Genomic DNA, 21,236 nt, shown 5'->3' with positions numbered 1-21,236 from the left:
AGTTTGTTCACTTTGTGGCAGCAGTACAATGCAAATCAAGATAAATATAGAAAAAAAACTGAATTACAGTAAGTACATATGTTATATTAAATAGTTAAAATAAGTAGGACAAAAACAGAAATAAAAATAAAAGTAGCGAGGTGGTGTTCATGAGTTCAATGTGCATTTAGAAGTTGGATGTGAGAGAGGAAGCCTTCGGGCTTCTGTACCTCCGTCCTGATGCCTCCATACTTGCTGTGTTATTATTTGGCTCTTTTTTCCCCCCAGCAATTTGTGTACGTGGACTCCTAAATCTCTGCTTTTCACAGCTTCCAGCTTCTCATCTATTGAATATAGCTTTTTTTTTCCAGACCAAAGTAGATGACCTTGTCCTTCCTCAACGCTAAATTACAGTTACCACACAATTTCACTACCTACCTAATCTAGCTATATTCCATCGCAACTTCTTCCTTTTATCTACAGTAAATGTGACAATTAATACATAACCTTGAAAATAACATATTGTGGAACTGATGGTGGATTTTTTGTTAAGCGTTCTTGTGCTAATTTTGTTTAAGGCAGAATAAGAAAATCAATATGAATTGAGAATGGCTGATTCATCCAAAAATTGTCACCGCAGAGATGGCAGAAAATGTGATGATTCCATCTTATCATTTTCAGCTCCCCGGTTTCAATTATTTGAATTGCACAAAGAACTTTAGGAAAACGTTTTCCTTCAAATTAACCCTTTATGTTTAATTTCAAACAAATAAAATTTATTGTATGATGCATTTTTTCAAAATATCGTGAATATTAGTTGCTTTGCTGTTTTGGGTCACGGGGTACGGTCGCATGGGACAGGTATACGTTCGTAACAACCATTTTTAAAATGAGTCTAAGTGGGTGATCTCGCGGAAGCTTTATGTTGTGTATTTTAATTTGAAAGCAACAGGAAAAGCTAAAGGTAATTCTGAATAAAATTGCAAAGATTACTCGCGAATAAGATCATAAGTTGCATTCCGCTCATAATACCGAGCAGAATGCAACACTTCACATTTCCCCCCTCCGCTGAACAATGATGTCATATCAGCAGATTTTGTAATTGGCTTACTCAAAGCCGGAGGCACGAGCTCAAATCGGTATTTCAATTTTTCAAATGAAATTAACATCAAAGGTTAAAAAAAAACTTCTAGTCCTTGTCACCAAACGGATTTAACCTGTTTATTTGTTAATATTTGCAATTAAAAAAAAGTTCGTTTCCCCCCCCCATCGGTTTACTAACAACCCATTGGACAGATTGAATGTCAATCATTTCGTCTTAATCGCGTTGAATCTGCATATCTGATTCGCTGAATGGTATGTCAATCGTATTTGCACGACATTGGCCGGGGACTTGATTCGCTAATGGTTTCTCTTTCTCTGCGCGGGCTCCCCCTACTTCGGCGTCTGATTGGTTAGAAAGCGCGTTAATTCTTGCCGCAGCCTAACCTCCTGTTCAATTGGCCCAGAGCAGCTGCCAATCATCACCCCGCCCTCCGAAAGTCGACGTCAGCGCTTGATTAAAACCGCTAGTCCCTTGCCTTCGTCTCATTACTTAGGAAGCGCTCGCAAGTGTGAATGTAATCAGAATTTTTTTGAAAATTTTACACAATTTTACACAAACGAGACACACACAGGATTTTAATTGTCAAGCAGATATACAATCCGCTTTTATAGGTAATAAAACAGGTATATATCTTATTTAACGTCGAAATAACACTGAGAATGAAACAAAAGGTGACAATGGACGTCGAAGGAACAGGATGTCCTGCCACGAAGAAGGCATCCGCCGTTTGCAACAAAAGTGTGATAATCAACGGTATTAACGGTCATGTCGAGACGGCGGAGCGCGAAGGAGCCACGGAGAAAGGTGCGCGGTCTCCGGAAGAGAGAGAGGCCATGCTGACTGGCGATGTGAAGCCGATAGAGTGCCGGGTTTACTGGACCAGGTTCCTGATCCTGACCGTGTTCAGTCTGTACTCGATGATCAACGCCTTCCAATGGATCCAGTACAGCATCATCTCCAATATCTTCAGCACTTTCTACCAAGTCTCCTACGAGCAGATCGACTGGTTGTCGGTTGTCTACATGCTCGTCTACGTCCCTCTAATCTTCCCCGCCGCCTGGCTGCTCGACAAGAAAGGCTTGCGGATCGTGGCGCTGCTGGGTTCCGGTCTCAACTGCATCGGAGCGTGGATTAAAATCGCAAGCGTAAGGCGAGACCTGTTTGGGGTGACCATGTTCGCCCAAACGGTCTGTTCCATCGCTCAGATTTTTATCCTCGGGCTGCCCTCTCGAGTGGCCTCCGTTTGGTTCGGGCCCCGAGAGGTGTCTACGGCGTGCGCCAGCGCCGTCCTGGGCAATCAGGTAAGGGGCATCGGCGCTTCGCGTTTCTCCATCTCGCCGCGGGACGAGGAGGGGCGCAAGTTCACGCTGCAATGAGGCGACATGAGGGTGTCTTGGCGGGCGGCGCTGTTGCCACGGTGAGATGGGTGAAGCCTCACTTCGCTCATCCGCTTCCCTACCACGCCCGCCCTCTCTTCCTTCCGCAGCGCCGCCTGCTCCGGGGTTTTGTCTGCATCGGCAGCTATTGGGTGCCTTCTTCCTTCCACTTCCACACCCACCCGTGACTTTTCGGTTCTCCGAATGTTCCAGAAGGCGCCTCTCACCTCCACGGTTGCGTTACATTTTGTTTTAAACCTAAGCGCTCCATCCGCCTGTAAATTAGAAGGAAGAACAGTATTTGATTGCTGTTCTCTTGAAATCCCGGCGTGGCCCGGTGCATGGCGATTTCCCCCCTTCCCACCTTATAAAAAGATTTTAGACTCCTAACACTTTCCTAAGATTGATTTTATTTTTACTTCTGTCTATTTGCATTCTCTGCCCCAACTTGGACGTCCAAGTTAAATTTTCTGGCCCTGCGAGTTGGGGATAAGTAGATTAATCGTATGCATGCGCTAGTTCATTTCATTCTAGGTTCTGAGAGATGCATGCGTCATGCTTCTATCAGAGGTGATTGCAAAGATGAACGTCTCTTTGCTAAGGACATCGGTATCCTAATTACCTGCTATAACTGATATCTCGGTCCATTTTTAACTTTGGGAATGCGATCACTTACGCAATCAATTTTGCGCAAGATGAGACTCTTAATGGAGTCTTCACCTTCACTAGAAGAAAATTCCATTAAGATAAGCATCCCTGTCCTTACCCTCGGGTATGAAGGTCACTAAAGAACTGACAAATCACAGCCAAATTTGCCAATGCTTTCCACCATTAACCACTGAAATTCTGGTCTCCATTGTTAGTCCGTTTGATTTGTGAGGATTCATTGTTGAGCTTTAGATATGACCTTCGTTTTTACATTTTTTAAAATATAAATCTTGCCTTTTGACTTGTTGGATTTCTTCCTAGTACCTGTTTCAGTATGACATGATTTGATGTAATTTTAAAGGGTTGATGAGTAGATTTGCAAAACCCTTTCCCCTTTCTGTTAGGGCTGTGACAGTGCCTGTGCCCATGAATGCCCTCTCTTAGATCATAGATGCATTCAGAATTAATTTATTCTGATCTTTTGTTTTTGTTTTCACCCCAGTTTTCCCTTTTGTTTTGGCTTAAGGGGGTCTTTGCCATTATTACTGAGGTATTTGATGTACACTTCAAGCAGTCATTTTTGTTGCTGTTTGTATGCTTTAACATGTCTTCTATTTTCTCTTAAAATCTGACAAATAAAATATTTTTTAAAAAAAGGAAAATTCCAGAAAATTTCTGTGCTGTACTACTGAACTTTAAAAATGCTTTAAAAAATTCTCAAGGAATCGTCGACGAGGAATTCTACAGTTTTCCATCAGTTTCATACAGAAGTTGATCAATTCTCTCGCACTGAAGGAGAAAGTGGATTCAGACATTTTGAGTTTTGAAATTACTTCAAACATAATAGACAAAACTTTAAAAAGATGTGCCATTATGTTTTTAATGTTAAAGTATCAATAACAGGTGAGGCAAGCTACTATGATGCATCTGAAAAATTCTTTTACTGAAGATCATAGAATGATTTAGCCCAGCTAGAAAAATCCACTGAGGCACTAAACACGTAGCTTCAATCAAATATGTAGCTTCAGCTTCAATCAATTAGCAGCGTTGTGAGAATTTACAAATGTGACACCATCCATAATACTGGGCATAGATGGAACATTGGAAACTTCTGATTTGCAAGCTTCAGGCATAGAACAAACACAGAATTGTGATAGCTCTTATATCAGTTAGCAACGTATATCATGACTAGCAGATCACATAATTTCATGGAGCAAAATAGAATCTTCAAATTATTCTTGCACTAACGATCCTACAAGGAGGAGGATGAGAATCATGTCCCGCCAGAGGTAAACTCTGCAGATTGTTCAGTAAACAGTCATTTTGCGGGATGGTGCTAAGTCATTGAAGTATTCGGCACGAAGGACTGCAACTCAAGTCTTTGGAAGAAAGTATACCAAGTAATACTGCCAGAGGACGATAAGCTGTCCATATAAATCTTTATTCAGCATAGGTGACAGGTGAACAATATCATGTAACCTAACCAAATTATTGGTAAGCCAAGTGGCTATGTTGAGTGTCCTTGTGCAAGAAGTGATAGACACTGGAGTAAGTACAGACTTACTCAACAAGAGTGCCTATAATGTTTTACGGTCTTTCGCTCGGTGGCAGGGAATTCTGGTTGACTAATACATCTTGCGGCTAATGACTGAAGTTTGGAGCCAACTTCTTTTGAAACTTGACCTCATCGCAGAATATCATTGAGTCGGCTGCTGAATCCAGGTATATCTTTTTATAACATGGACATTATGAATGGCGTAATAATGGAATTTCTTCAGCAGCATTCCAAATCGCTACCCAGTGTACTTTATTGACATACTTGGATATCATTGCTCCATGCAGCCCAAGTGAGGTAAGAAGCCTACTGGGAATGGTAAACGATTATGCCTGATAATGCCACAATCACCCAACCCATTCTGGGTACCGACAAGAAAGAATGTTAGTTACAGCTGAGAGCTGAAGCAACAAACTAATTAGCGATTACAAGATAATGGCACATGCTCAGGAAAGTTGGCTGAAAGTTCTGTAAAAGCAAGTCTATTTAGTCTGAGTGCTGTCCTTTGTTCATCTCAGGATATGGTTTATATATTAAATTATTTGATAAGGATACTGCATCCATTGAACAATTATTTGTTCACAAATACAACATGAGACACTAGGCAACACATGGAGCCCTGAAAATGTTCATTTATACATCTAGAGTTCTGATGAGTAAACTGGTGGGCATTTCGCAACTTAAAATCTGGAGGACTTGTCCCAACAGGCATAGTCTTGCTAGTTAAGGTTTTCAGATTCAGTATGGATTTTTGGATAGAAATAACAAAATAATTTTAGGTACCCATAAAATTAATTCTTTTGCACCTGCAGCTGCCACTTGGGTTGAGGTTCACTGATTTGGCACAGAAAGTAGAATTTTAGGCTTTCACTTTTTTGAACATGGGGTTATTTGATTATCTTCATTTGGATGAAATCATTTTTGCATGGATGCAGCATTAAATATTTCCCATAACTTTCTTTGGAGCAACTGTTTGCACCATTCAGATGAGATTGCTATATCAATGAATGTTGTAGGTGTCACCGTTTTGGAAATTTGTGTTGGAGGGGTCTCCAGATTTTAGGGTGCAGGATTTCTTTAGGTTGGGACTCCCCTGAACTGCAGTTCATTGTTTTTTCCCATGAAAATTGTTCATCGGTGTTGGCTTTTCAATTGCTGTTTCTTAAGGATATTGTGTGACCCCCCACCCCCCCAACCAGGAGTCTGGGTTGCTTCCTTGAAGAGGTTCGTCGTAAGTGGCTTGCTGAGGTACTTAACGATATGTTTAATTGTATTAGATGTTCCTTGGTATCTCAGCAAAATAGCCAATGTTTATGTTGGAGTACTTTGGCAGACCACTTGATCACTTATTCCACTTCTCACAGTTGTTTGTTCTGTGACATGTAAAGGATTTTTACCAGCTAGATCTCCTGCTTGATACATAGCAAAAGGAGATTATTTCCTTGTCTGTAACATCTCTCAACTCTAGATCTGCTTGGTTTATATGCTCCTACTTGTCTCCTGGTTACCATAAATATACTTTCATTCAGCACTCTTCCTTGCATTTGATCATGAGCTCTTTGTGGCTCCAGGTGATTAATTTCCAATTTTCAAATCCCACCTTTTTTGCCCCTCCTTATTCCTTTAGTCTTTGGAGTTTATTGAATGTCCCATAATCTATTAACTACTTGCCTTTGGTTCGATGACTGTAAGATTTGAGATCGCTCCTGAAATAACTTCCTGTCAACTTTGCTGGGATACTTAATAAACCTTACAACTGAACAGACATTTAGTTCTTATTTCCTTGTAATTTCCTGAAGTGCCTGGGATAGATATAGACAAAAAAATTATTGGACTGTATAGCTGAGAGCTATCATGCCATTCTTAAGATATAAACACACTGTTCAGCATCGGTAGGGTTAGGGTTCCTTGTAGAAATAATAGTCATGTTGTCACCTCAATGCTCTTGACCTAGTAACATTGCTATCCAGAACACTTATTATCAATGAGGGGGGTAATTATAGTGGCCAACCATTTTAATTCTGATCCCCATTCCTGTTCTGATATGTCAGTCCATGGCCTCTTCATCTGCCATGATGAGGCCACTCTGTTGGAGGAGCTATACCTCATATTACAACCTGATGACATGAACATTGCTTTCCTTTCTTCAATTTCCCACTCTGGCTTTTTGCCTTTTCCACTGATTACTTCCCAGCTTGTTTACTTCAACCCCCCCCCACCCACCTGGCTTCACCAAACACCTTTTAGTTTGTCCTCATTCTTTTTTCCCCCTCACTTTCTTCTGGCAGCTTCCGCCTTCACTTTCAGTCCTGATGAAAAGTCTCAGTCAAAACTTCTTTGCCATAGATACTGCCTGACTTGCTGAGTTCCTCCGGCGTTTTGTGTGTGTTGCTCATGATTTCAAGCATCTGCAGAATCTCTTGTGTTTGGGATAGACCATGGTGCCTTTTCATTCCATTTTACTGCCCTGTGATTGATGCAAAATATTAAAATGTTGACTTTTCTTCACCTTGTTTTTCTTGAGGATGCCATAATTTTATATTAGTATCTCATCCCAAGTGGAGCAGTTTTGGCAGTGGGGCAGTCCTAATGATAAATGGTACTGAATATGGAAGTTGATGAGTGTGGAAAGTGAAGTTAGTAGAATCTCAGACATCTTTCTCAAAGAAAGAGCAATGACTAGGGAGAAGTAGAACAAGTGTGGCTGAAGGTTGTCAATCGCATCAGGTGAAAATGCTTGAAACACAAGTTTTGAAAGAAGAATCATCAGAATATCTGAAATTGAAATGCATAGAATAGTGAATGATTGTAAGAAGTATACTCTATACTTATGGTGGATAAAAATCTAATGCACTACAGGTGCTGAAAGTCGAGTGAAAATCAGCACTGAAGAGGTCAGTGTAGAGAAGCATAGTTAACATTTTGGGTCATTGATCTTCCACTGGAACTGAAAAATAAAAAGCACAAATGTATTTTTGCTTTGGGGGGGGGCAATTTTGCCTTTGAACACATCTTTCACACCTCATCTTTCTGCATTTTGATGGGATTGTTCCCAACATGTATTTGGTTTGCTCTTACATCTCCACAAACCACCCTCCTCATATCATGTTGTTCTCTCATAACTTGAGAGATGCAATGTCCCTTGTGCCTTCACACCTATCAAGGGATTAAAATATTATTGCCAAATGATATTGCCAAAAGCGGTTTACTTCAGTTCAATCATCAAGGATGACCCTGAGCTTCTGGCTTCCTGTTGCACTTATTTTCTATCATGCTCTGTCTTTGGCCTCCTACTTTGTTCTAAAGATGACCAGCAAGAGCTTGGGGAGTTGCACCTCTGGCCATGGCATGTTGCACTCCTGCAGTTGATCTTGAATTCAACTTTTTAGATAATCAACCTTTCCCATTTGAGTCAGAAGTGACCAGTTCATATACAAGATTGTCCACTTCACTCAGTTTTACTCCCTTCATAGATGTTGCTGGTATTATAACCCTTGGACAATCTAGATCTCCATTTTATCACAGGCTTGTTCTTTTACCCTCCCCTTCATCATTTAAACAAACTTTTCATTTTTCTGTTATTTCTTGTGAAGGATCACTAACCTGAATCATAAATTGTTTCTGTACCCACAGACTGCTGCCTCACCTGGAGTAACCCTTTCCCTTTCGAAGAAATGTTGTACAGCCAGTGATGTAGTTTTGTACTGTAAGGTCAGAACATAGAATAGGTGAATGATGGATGGAAGAAGGACAGAAAAAGCACTCCAATCATTTTGTTGATAAAGCAGTTAAGGAATTATATAGCATGAAAACAGACCATTTGGCCCAACTTGTCTATGCTACAAATAAAGGAAGGAGTCTCGGTTGGAACACAAGTTCAATACATTACTCAAGAGGGCAGGCATACATTTCCTTAACAACTCCTTTCAGAGGAAGTTGGTGTTGAAAGGGAAGTTACTCAGTCCCTTTCTTATCAAACCCTTTGAGCACCTTGTATCCTCATTCATGCCTTTTCCCTCATTTGCGGTTTGAGTCACTACACTGGTTTATGACCTACCACAGTATTGAAGCTACCTTTTACAAAAGTCACACGTGGCATTCTTTGCCATCTTGATTATGTTAAACGATCCCTCTTCACTTTTCTTGACTTCAACTTGACATATCCAGTTTCTCAATTTTCTCCCATATCTACTCTGTTGTCAAACTGGATTATTTTCCAGCTTGGTTAAATTCTTAGAGAATCACAAAAAGTAAAGCCCTGATGTCATTTCACTTCTCTACATTCCCTCGGTGTTATTTCTTTGTCCTATTTGATTACATGCCAGTTTTGGTGATATGAAGAAAGTAATTGCCGGTCTGTGGGAAGAGGATAGAAGCATGGGACTGGCTGCATTGCAGTTGCAGAGATTAGAACAAACTTCGTCAAATGGCTGGCTTTGTTATCATTCTCTAATTGTGCAAATGGATTCCACATGTTGGTCAAGTCTTCTTGGCTTCACCTCAAATGCCTTCTAAGATAACTCCACCATTTCAGATTGAGTATGCTGATTAGTTAAACAAATGAGAATAGACTTCCTGTACAACAAAATATGGAGAACTTGAGCTTTTTCCTTCAGTCTCCCACCTTGTATCCTTTATCATTTCTATTCCAGGGAATTATTAAGACAGGCTAAGACATTTTACCCTTTGTAATTTTTGATACTTTTGAATTTTAATCCACAGAATTACTTTATTACTAAAACTGCCTTTTTTCCACCTCCTGATATTGCCCAGGATAACATTTGAAAATCAGGTTTTTATTGGTTAAGTTTTTAATGTTGTTTTAGTTGTCATTTAACATTTTTGTGGATGTTTGTTAAATGATATACTGCCTTCATAACAAAGCCTGTGTCAACATATCTGTTGATTAAAAACACTCGGCTGTCCTATTGTTACCTGATGATTTAAATATTCAGTTGCTGTCCTTGCTAGTCTTTTCTACTCTACATAAACATGAGAACATCAAAATCTGTACACATTGTAAGTTACACCAAACCTTGCTGATCATCCATTTATTTTGTGGCTATGCTGGCTTCTGCTTTAAAGATACTTTTGTTTTTAAAATTTTTTGTTCCAGTATTTGAATCCCTTCATGGTCCTTCCTGCTATATCTCTGATCTTTACCCCTTCATTTTCTAAGATCTGAAATGTCAATTGCATCCCAAATATCCTTTGTTTCCTCCATTGGAGGCAGAGAATTTGTTGGATATATCTGAATGATTGAGCTGCACAGCTAGAACTCTGCAATGTTCAAAATCTAAATTGCACTCAGATTAGAGATGTATCTGGGTGAAAATGGGGAGTGAAATTCCCTTTTTTATTTTTCCATTGCAATTTCAGCTGTAGCTCATTAAAAATGTCAGATTTTATCAGTTTGTTCAAATCACTGCAGGTAAAATTAAATGCTAGGGTTTGAATTCTGATGCTTATGAGTATTATAGATGGATATTTTAAATTTAACTAGTTGTAAACACTATTTTTCACATATGTTTTGGTTTGTTCCTTTGTTTCACAGCTTGGTGTGGCTTTAGGTTTTCTTTTGCCTCCAATTTTGGTGCCTAATACTCCAGATGATCTTGATCTGATGGCAAGCAACATAAGTATATTATTTTATGGAACAGCTGCCATAGCCACTATGTTGTTCATCCTGGTTGTAGCAGGTAAGCTTATTTAGTTCTGCTTCAAGTGGTAGGTTATATAGTTTATACACAGCAAAATCACACTGCAACTTTACTTTGTGGAGTAGTTAAAACTAAGAGACAGGATAGATACTACTATTTGTATTAATGATCTCTCCAATTCATTGTTGTATTCGGTCATTCAGTGGGAGTCTATAATAATCAATCGACTATCCAGGTCCAATTTGAGCATCGTTCATTAGGTATCAACATTACTGCAAAAGTTATTGAATGTAGATGCAGTTCTAGAACTGTAAAACAGGGTTTTCCCACATGGCACTCTGTTTATGCAAAATAGTGCAAAATATATTAATATATATTTAGCAGAATGAGTTAATTATGTGAACTGATGCAAAATGTATGCTCAGAATGTCATCTTTATTTCTGAATGAAATGGAGAAATAGAATATTATGGAGAGTATAATTAATTCTTTGTGTAGAATAACCGAAAAATAGCCTTGCATTTTGTAACAGACCCCAGTAATATCAGAACATAAGAATTTGTATTAGGAACTGAACCTTGAAGTCAGTTGCACCATTAAAGCATTTTATTGTTCTTATCTTAGACTTAAAGTCCATTTAATTTTTGACTCCTGTTACCACATGGAAAGAGATAAGAATGGGAGAAGTAAATTCCAGATAAAAGAATTAGAAAAATTGAGGTCCTGCTGAGACATTTTAACCCCTTTGATGATGTCTGCTGCTGGAAGTATCTGTAGTCCAAGTAAAAATGAAAATATTTGTTTTAATCTGCAAATAGACCTATAGGAATAAATTCAAATGACCTAATTGTGCAAATGCAGCAGATCTGAAATCCAGTAACCTGAATTCACACTGAACTGCTGTCTCTTCCTGACATTGGCGTTCTATGGTTATGGTTTTTTTCCCTTTAAATTAATGTCAGTAAGTTGGCGCAGGAGATGCCAAAAAGAAAGACCTAGGGAAGAATTTGCGAGTAAACTCATTGTCAGGCATTGCATCTTGGATAAGACATGTATCTATTCTCATGCCATTTTCTTTACTCTTCCCCCCATTTTTGACAACCTGTTTGAGGCACTCTATCCTCCAGAGCATTGTTTAAGATCCTTATTCTTCAAGGTGGTTTCAAGGAGTCTGTCATGCCTCACACTGTTGTCTTCAGTGTTATTAATAGTCTCTGAACATTTAGTTCTTGACTGTAGGAAAGCCCTTTCAATTTCAATATTTTATTTATAATTTTCTATTGTTAAATCGTGCAGTCTCCATCTCTTATTTTAAAAACTTCCTTAGCTTATCCTCATTGTTTAATCTTCTCATCCTATACTCCTGTTCTATATTCTTCCATGTCTGACTGTCTACAATGAGTTTCACATGTGTATAGAATATGGTTAAACTTGACCTGTAAGCTTTGTTTCTGCTCACTTCACAGAAGTTAAGAAACTATTGGTAATTAAACTACCTGACTTGCCAATGACATACTGCTTATGGTTTCAGAAACTTCTGTTGATTTGTGGGTAGAGTAAATACTAATTGTAACAGGTTTCTTAAAGTGTCTAGAAATGACAGAATTTCAATCTCCTGTAAATTTTGTGAAATAGTTAAGTCATGAAGTTGCTTATGAGAATTTGGTCTGTATTTTACATTCTTGTGATACTGTTGCTTAAAACTAAGCTGGACTTTACAGTCCACTTTTAATTCTATGTTATCTGAAATTTGACTTGCTTTGTTTGGTATCTTTTCTCTACTTAGTATTTAAAGACAAGCCTCCACTTCCTCCAAGCCAGTCCCAAGCAGTGCTTTTGGAAAGCCCTGATCAGTATTCCTACAAACAATCAATTGTAAATTTGTTTAAGAGTGTTCCATTTGTGCTACTGCTATTAAGTTATGGTAAGAATTTCTGTTTTACTTTGTGATTTTAACACTCAAGCATTTAGTTTGGTTTAATGAGTAACAAATGGTAATTTTCATATTGATTTGTTCTCAGAGGTGACTGGTTTTCATAATTGTTAGGAAAGTGAAGCTTCCAGCATTATTCTAGTGTTGATAGTCCAGGTCTTTCATTTGTTGAAGATCACTTGTATAAAGATGTATAAATTGCAGGGCTTCAATTGCAAGAGATTCACCAGAACACTGTGGTGCAACCAAAGCTATACATAAAGCACTTATAAAAGTATCCACAGCAAAGTCTTTCTGGCAGAAAAAGCAGGATCTCCTAGTGGCCACTTATCCACTTCCCATTCTGATATGTCTATCCATTGCTTCCTCCACTGTTGTGATGAGGCTACACACAGGTTCTGGAGAAACAACACATTGTATTCCGTTTGGGTAGGTTCCAACTTGATGGCATGAACTTCTGGTAATGCCCCCCTCTTCACCATTTCCCATCCTCTTCTTTCCCCCCCCCCCCCCCCAACGTTATCTCCTTGCCTACCCATTGCCTCCCTCTGCTCCTGCCCCCTTTTCTTTCTTCCATGGCCTTGTCTCTTTCACCAATCAACTTCTCAGCTCTCCAGTCCTGCGGAACGATTTTGGATTACCTTCGGATCAATTGCTGTTTGATATGCTTTAGTCAATGGATTGACTGTTTGCAATTTCACAGTACCATAAAAGACAGACTAGCTCCTACACTGCATGTTTCACAGCTGGGGATACTTGTTGAGATTTAATTTAGACTCTGATGAACGATAGCTTTAAATTAGCTGGAATGCTGAAGTTAAGATTTCCAAATCTTTCTGACATTCCAGATAAAGTAAATGAGCAAGAAAATTAGGAATTTAACAAAACGTACAGTTTTATGAATTGTAAATCTTTGACAGTAATGCTTGAATTTGTAATATTTTCTAGGTATTCTGACAGGGTCATATTATTCAGTAGGAACACTATTAAATCAAATGATCATTGCTCACTATGAGGTAAGTAAACCTTTATATTTTTTGAAATGAGATTTTAAAATAGAATTTAGCAAATACCCTAAGTGAATCGAGGTACTGTGTGGATCGTTATTGAAATGATGTCCAGATTACTAACGGAATCTGATATTGATGCCAGATAAATTAATTGAGTAGCCTATTTGCCTTCGGTTCTTGTACTATTTCTATCTACTGATCTATTTCTGTTACTTCAATTAAAAGTTAAATTAGAGGTAGTGTTACAGTTCTATAGTTAATTCTCCATCCATACTTTTTATTCTACAGTGTGATTTGTAGATGTCAGAACATAAACACTGTTGCATTTTTTTATAGATTCATTGGTATTTTGTAGAATGCATGAAGTTAATCAGTTTTACAGTCAATGAGATACAGGAGCAGAATTAGGCCATTTGGCCCATCAGGTTTGCTGCTCCATTTCATAATGGCTGATCCATTTTTCCTCTCTCCCCCAATCCTTGTGTTCTCTCTCTCCCCCCCCCCCCCCATATCCATTCATGTCCTGACCAATCAAGAACCCTGTCAGCCCTTAAATACACATAAAAACTTGGCCTCCACAGCTGCCCGTGATAACAAATTCCACAGATTTGCCATTCCCTAGCTAAAGAAATTTCTCCTCTGTTTAAAAGGATGCCTATCTATTCTGAGGCTGTGTCCTCTGGTCATGCACACTTCCACCACAGGAAGTGTCCTCTCCACATCTAGTCTTATCAAGGTTTCAATTGGGTAACCCCTCATTCTTTTGAATTCCAGTGTATACAGATCCAAAGCCATCAAATGCTCTTCAAATGACAAGCTATTCAATCCTGGAATAATTTTCATGAGCCTCCTTTGAACCCTCTCCATTCTCAGCTCATCCTTTCTAAGAAAAGGGACCTAAAACGGCTGATGGTATTTCAAGTGAGGCCTCACCTGTGCTCAAAGTCTCAACATTACATCCTTTTATATTTTTAGTCCTCTTGAAATGATCCCCTAGTGGGCTCAACCACAGGCTGCTCTAAAAATCTGCCATATAAGCATTCTAGAAACTCCCCCTCTTGGTATCCAGGGCCAACTTGATTTTCCCAATCCACCTGCAGATTGAAATCCTTCATAACTTGTAAATTTGCCCTTTTGGCAAGAATTTTCTATCCCATTTTTCTGCTTGGTTGCCTGTATATGTCTCCCATCAGAGTCTTTTTACCCTTAGAATTCCTTGGCTCTACCTACAACGATTCAACACCTCTGACCGTATGACACCCCTTTCTAATGATTTGATTTATTTTTTACCAACAGTCACGCCACCACTCTGCCTACCTACCTTCTGATATAATGTGTATCCTTAATCTTTCTGCCATGATTCAGTGTTGCCTACAACATCATGCATGGCAATCAATAACTGCTACAAGTTCATCGACCTTGTTCTCCATACTGTGCGCATTCCAGCATCCTATATTCATACTTTTCAATTTTGTCTGCCTTTTATGTTGCCTCTTTGTAAACCAACTACTTCAACTTCTGCATTATCACTCTGGTTCCTATCCCCCAGCCAAATTTGTTCAAACCTACCCAAACAACTTTAGCCAACCTGCCCACAAGGATATTGGACCCCCTCGGGTTCAGGTATAACCCATCCTTTTTCTACAGCTCAAACCTTGGCTAGAAGAGATCCCAATGATCCATAAATCTGAACCCCTCGGCCCTTGCATTCACCTGCCAATTCATCCTATTCTTAACCTCATTGGTACATGGCACATGCAGCAATCCAAAGATTACTACCCTGGAGGTCCTGTTTCTCAGCTTTCTCTCTTCAGTAATCTCCCTATAGTCTCTTCAGCACCTTCTCACCTTGCCTAGCTATGTCATTGGTAGAAGGCATAAAGTTATTCACTTACAGTCTATTCACTGGAAGCTATTGATGCAGTTTGCCATACATGTGTAATTATTATGTGAAATATACATTATAATGTCACTTTCTTTTTTGCTAAGGGACAAGAATTGAATGCTGGTAGAATTGGATTAACTTTAGTGGTAGCAGGAATGGTAGGTTCCATCATCTCTGGTTTCTGGGTGGATCGTACAAAGGCATACAAGTAAGTATGTTACCCCACTGCAGCATGAGTAAAGAGCCCTAATTATGTTGTTTAAGTACGCTGATGATTTTTTAAGCATTGTTATTAGATTTTTGAACCTTCAGTTAACATAACGTCTCCATTTAACAGAAGTGACTGCCTCGCCTTTTTCTTTTTAGTTATATTCTGGGCATTTTGATGCCAATTTGAAGTGTCCTACTGATTTTATTCAACCAAGAATATTAACAGTAATTCAGTGGTCCCCAACCACTGGGCTGCAAAGCATGTGCTACTGGGCCAAGAGAAAACGATATGAGTCAGCTGCACCTTTCCTCGTTCCCTGTCACGCCCACTGTTGAACGCACGCATGGCCATTACCCACGCGAGGTTATCAGTCGTCTAAACACAGTGATACCCTTGCGCCAGGGATCACTGGTTGGCCTCGGGTAACCGGCCGCCTTACAAGGCTGGCAAGAAGTGCTGTTGCTATTGGCCTGGAGCGTGAACAGATGGGCGCTGCCTCTGAACCTATTTAGCACACCGAATGTTCGTGGGGAACCTGGTGCTAAAATATTCGCTGACAACCTAATTCGGGTTCAGGGTTTTGTAAGTAGCAGAGCAGCTACCTCGCTGAAATCTATGGAAAGTCATCCCTCGAGCCAGCCTTTTGTCAGCCGATCGGTCCTACCTACCTACGGGGGGGGGGGGGGGGGGGGGGTGAGATGGGTGCCCTGTCACACTCCTTGCTGGGTTGCTGTCTGTGGACTGACCACCAGGGCCTCAGCACAGGGACCTCCGGCCATTACCTTGTCCTCTCACCCCACACACGATCAGCCGCACCTGGCCACAGCGTCTGGCGGCAGGCAGGCGGGAAGCTGGAGCTCAGGCCCAGAGGCTGTCTAATGAGACAATTAAGCCCTCAAAACTGCTTCAGTACCTTGAGTCCAAGCACCTTGCACTTAAAGACAAACCCGTTGAGTTTTTTGAGGGGGAAAAAACGTGAGCAAGCGGGACAGAAGCAAGTGATGAGAGCCACGAAATTACAGAATAGACTGGACATAAGGAACTCACTTCGAGTATCGCTATATTCCGGTCGTGATTACCCCCCCCCCCCCCCCCCCCCATTAGCCAGTCCACAAGAATATTGTCAATATTAAACCGGTCCACGGTGCAAAACAGGTTGGTGACCCTGCAGTAATTAATGAGCAATTGTTAAAGTGATTCAGCGGGCAGTTATTGCCACGTATTTTAAATTTGCTTCTGAGGCAGTGAATTTATAAGCTATGGAATTATTATTCCTTTTACATTTTTGTTCAATGCAGACAGCAAAGTTTGAAGCAAGTTTATTTCTCTTAAATTTCCTTTCATTTTGTTTTCTCACCATCCGTTCATTAAATATTGGATAAAAGGATTTGCTGAGTATTTTCAGATTGGGTGAGAAGAACTGTAAATTTTTTGTTTTGTGTCCAATTCCAGATTTTATCCATAGCAAAACAGGTATTTGTAGTTCATCCAGCTAACTGAGGAATGTGTTTTTTTTCCCCCTTTCCTTTGGGACTATTTTAAGTGTGATGGAAGTTTTTTGATATTCTTATGAAGCTCAATCTATAGAATTGTTATTGGCTTGAATCAATTTATCTGGATTTTATTAGCTTATTAATGAATTTTCTAAGGAGATCAACTAAGTACAGTGGATTACAGTTAATAGGGACATGTCTGGACCTGTACATTTTCGACCAATTCAATGGCTTCCTCAATTAGTCGGTTTCATGGAAGTCATTGAAAGGTTAAGGAAAGACAAACTACCACTGAACTGAATAAATTTATATGTTTTTAAATGAAGTATAGAACAAATTGGAGCACTACCAATACTACTACAATACTATAAAATGATGTTAGTACCTAATAGTTATTGACAAAGGAATTCATCTGTTGTGTTCTTTTGATTTGACTAAATGAAAAAAAATCAGTGCAGTCATCTAATGCAGATAATGGCTGCCTTCATACGATATTTTGGATGATCGCATCCTCCAAATCCACGCTTTCATTGTAACTTCAGTGATTGTAGATACCTTCGTAATTCTTAGCTTGTTGAAGTAGTGAAATAATTTCACTTTCACTCCCAGCCATTTCTGGCACCTCCAAGCCTGAATGCTCAAAACCATGTTGAGCATAACAGTTCCAAATTGTCTTGCTGCTTATCCTGCCAATTAACAGCAACAAAAAGCACTGCTTTTTGAATACAGACAACAGCAAGTGCACACAGCTGAAGCTAGTTAAAACTGTTCTGCTAATTAAGCGGCATAATTTCCAACTAAACAGAATCTTGGCTCTTTTCTCGATTTAACATTTGTTCAAGAGCTGTCCCAAATAAAGGGCTGGTCCAATTTACCAGAATCCACTGTATTTATAAAAGTGGAAATGGAAGCTAAACTGGAATCTCTTACTTAAAAGGTGCTGAGTATGAAAGTATAAATTTTCTGGACTTCCAGTATGACAATAAGTACCCACATACTTGCCCACATTATATGACATGGCACATACGAATGAACTGATACACAAACCTGTTCACATTTTGGTTCAAGTACTTAATATTATTTTATTGTTGTAATATCTGTGCCTGAATTGTAAGGAAAGCTGGGTGTTATTCATTAAGTATGTAGTATGTACAACTCAGTTATCCTATACCTTGGTAAACTTTGAGGCCCAAAAGTATCTAGCACTTTCTGAAACAGTACAATAAAGAATTTGCACTCTAGTTTGGAAACCAAAGGGTGAGTGTCTAGCTCACCACGTGATGTTTCCCAAGCTCTCTACAAAATGTTTCCTGCATTCCCTTGAAACTTAATTAGTCCACTGGAGAGTTCGTCATATTACCATGTAGCATTCTCTGTTTAGGGTGTGAATCGAATTAACATTTAAAGATTGGGATGACGTTTTCAAATTTAAATCAACATAATTAACTATGAAACTATTGAATTGTGAGTTATCAACTTCAGCTGTACTCTTTATAAGCAAACAGCAGCTTGAACATATTTGTGCAATTCACCTCATATTAATGTTATCAATAACAAAAATTTTTAAATCTTTTTATCAGTCACTACCTGTACTAGAACAGGCCTGGGCTCATCAGTTTGTCCTACAATTAGTTCACGGCTGTTACACCTCCAAACTATTAACCAGTGTGTCACCGAGATACCTTGAAAACGTTGCTGACAAAAATCAATCTGTCTTGGAAACATTTAAATAGACTAGGCAATTGCAGCTTTTGCCTTTTGAGAAGTTCCATACATCACTATCTAAAGTAGTATTAATATTTAAGATTATGACCATTTGTATATTTCTCTTTCATTACTTCCAATAATGATTAAGCACCTTAGCACACTAAAGTCAAACAATTGCAAGCAAATATTTTGAACCCTGTTTAACATCAGACCCTAAAACCCATTTTATTTAGGGCTTTGAAGTGAAAAAGAATTAGCGGACATACTGGAAAAGATTCACTGTTTGAGTTTCCTTGAAGAAATGTAGCATCCCCACTGACTGCTTAAAGTTGTGAAAGAACATTTGGGTTTACTTTGAGAACCTGCTCCTCTATTTTGCACCTAAATTGCCCAATTCTTTCAGTGTCATTCCTCTGCCTATTGATCTTTAGTTTTCATAATTTAAAGTATTCATATTTTGGTTCTGTTGGCCGCAGAATACCTTTGCCATTATAGGTTTTTCTAAAAGGGTTCTTTAACAATTCATGCAAAATTTCCCCCTCAAAGATGAAGAGGGAAATATCAAATTTGGAAAACTAAGTTTCATAAGAGGAGTTTTCTTACGAAACAAGCTTTATTACTAGTTTGCCAAAAGCTACTTTAAATGCTGAGTTCTACCTCTTATCTTTCCTCTTACAGGAAGACCACCCTTGCAGTCTACATTATTTCATTTATTGGAATGCTTGTTTTCACCTTTACCATAAGTCTTGGCCATATCGAAGTAGTGTTTGTGACAGCTGGAGTCTTGGGGTAAGAGGCCATTATGTCTTTGAGTAAAGTATGTTAAGAAATGCTGTTCTGTGTGTTTGGGTAAAATATGTTTGAGAGCTGCAACTATTGTTGGATATGCTGCAACATTGAAAATAATAGTTGTCGGTGATTTTCAAAGTGATACATTAAAACTATTCATTTCAAATCAACATAAAACAGATATAAATATGATAGCTACTAGGTTGCAGAAAAATTTAGAAATATTCCAATGGTGTTTTTATCCTTGGCAACTTAGATCCTTTTTTTTGTATTGTCTCTGAACTAGGGTACAGTTTTAGACTAATCTTGATGATGTGTAATCTTGTTGAATAACAACAGGGTATATTCGTCTTCAAGGGGCTACGCTTTGAGACCTACCTGTTGTGATCTGGTGCTCGTGTACATCTTCTGTAAAGGTTTTAGGATAGCAATCAGAATTGGGAACTGCCCTTTTCACCTCTTGTCAATGGAGTAAGATCCATTCTGTGCCCCTGCATTGGCTAAGAGTTGCTAACTGAAAACAACTGCAGAGTCTGTAAGCTAGTCTAGGTAAACTTGCTGAGCCATCAGGGGAGTCTGGTGCCTCTGGCTTGTCTATATTATTAAGTAACCAAATTCTGACAGTTGTGACTTGTGTTGCAGTTTTAATCTTTTGGTTTTTAAATTCTAGTTGATATTTTCTAAGAGCCAAACATGTCATGGGGACAGAATGATTTCACTGTAAGCCTGCTGTTTAAGTGTAACACAAGATAATGATTAGGATCTTTTGTAGAAACTGTAATCAGGATATCTGTTGATAATTTAAAATAGTTCTGTTTAATTATTGTGATCCAGTGTTAGAGTTGGAAGGTACTGGCTACAGTTCTTTGAGCTGTCATTTTAATGGTTGCTTCCTCTGCTTTAGCACTCATAAGGATTGACAACCCTTGAGTTCAGAAAACATCTTGGTTTATGTAAAACATGAGTTGCCCTTTTTTTAAAAACAAAAATGCCAGAATGATAAATATTCCAAGAATATTATTAACGGTTCAGTGATTTAGTTTACTATATTCAAATTAATCAACATCATCAAATTCAACCTTTAAATCTTTATGGGAATGAGCTTCCCCTTGAGCCCTTTGCTGATATGTAATGGGATCATTATCAAGTTTATTGTGACAATGTATCCGCTTTTTATTGTTCTTTAATACGTGTTAGGGACATAATGTTTTTTAAAATGTTTGTAGGTGGCCCAGTGGTGTACTAACATGTTGCGCCACAGAGTAATGGACATGGGTTCACCGCGCGATTCCTTGTATGGTGAGTTCTTGATCTCAACCAGTTAGTCTAGGGGAGAGATTTCCCCAGAGAAAGGGAGGGAAGTCAACTGTACACCTCCAACAGCTGGTTCAAGAGCACTATTAACAAAAGCTTGGGAAGAGGTGGTCATCACCTTTTGTTCGAGGCTGAGAAGATAATTCTCGGGGCTGAGTGGAATAACTGAATTCCCGTCCCAGCTTTGACTTGTTGAGGTTTGACCTTCTCACTCAGAGGTGAGCAAACCAAATGTAATGCGTTGTGTCCATAGCGCACACTATCAACTGCCTGTACTGCAGCAGACACCCTTACAGCTGTCTGTAAGAGTTATTGATTAATCTACTGGGACCCAACAATAAGAACTAAAGATGTTCTGTTTCATCGTTGATGCTTTTTTATTAAACTGTTGGAAAATTCTTCCTTTCCATTTCTGAAATGTAAAATACAAATTATAATACTATGCACATTAGATGCCTTGCAACAAGTCTTGTTTCACTTATCCAGTACCACTCTGTATTTTGCAACCAAGTATGCTGGTTTAATTGTCATCTCCATCCTTCTACTTTGGGGTGTAATGATATATTCTGTTT

The 21,236-nt window shown here is 39.0% G+C and overlaps 1 protein-coding gene across 2 annotated transcripts in view; it reads left to right on the top strand.

The window, feature by feature from the left end:
• The first annotated feature begins 1,555 nt into the window (after positions 1–1,555).
• The window catches only part of flvcr1 (FLVCR choline and heme transporter 1), a 33,994-nt gene continuing 14,313 nt past the window's right edge, over positions 1,556–21,236 (top strand). The window contains exons 1-6 of one of the 2 annotated variants that reach the window (XM_073050868.1): positions 1,556–2,385; positions 10,218–10,362; positions 12,109–12,246; positions 13,204–13,271; positions 15,255–15,358; positions 19,240–19,350. In XM_073050868.1, the coding sequence (XP_072906969.1) occupies positions 1,744–2,385; positions 10,218–10,362; positions 12,109–12,246; positions 13,204–13,271; positions 15,255–15,358; positions 19,240–19,350 (1,208 nt within the window). In that variant the 5' untranslated portion in view covers positions 1,556–1,743. The remainder of the gene's footprint in view (positions 2,386–10,217; positions 10,363–12,108; positions 12,247–13,203; positions 13,272–15,254; positions 15,359–19,239; positions 19,351–21,236) is intronic. The other variant, XM_073050867.1, reaches the window with a different exon arrangement.

The sequence above is a fragment of the Hemitrygon akajei genome, chromosome 7, assembly GCF_048418815.1.
Source record: "Hemitrygon akajei chromosome 7, sHemAka1.3, whole genome shotgun sequence".
Classification (NCBI taxonomy): Eukaryota; Metazoa; Chordata; class Chondrichthyes; order Myliobatiformes; family Dasyatidae; genus Hemitrygon; species Hemitrygon akajei.
The sequence above is the reverse complement of the archived record's forward strand: the minus strand, read 5'-3'. Positions and strand labels throughout refer to the sequence as shown.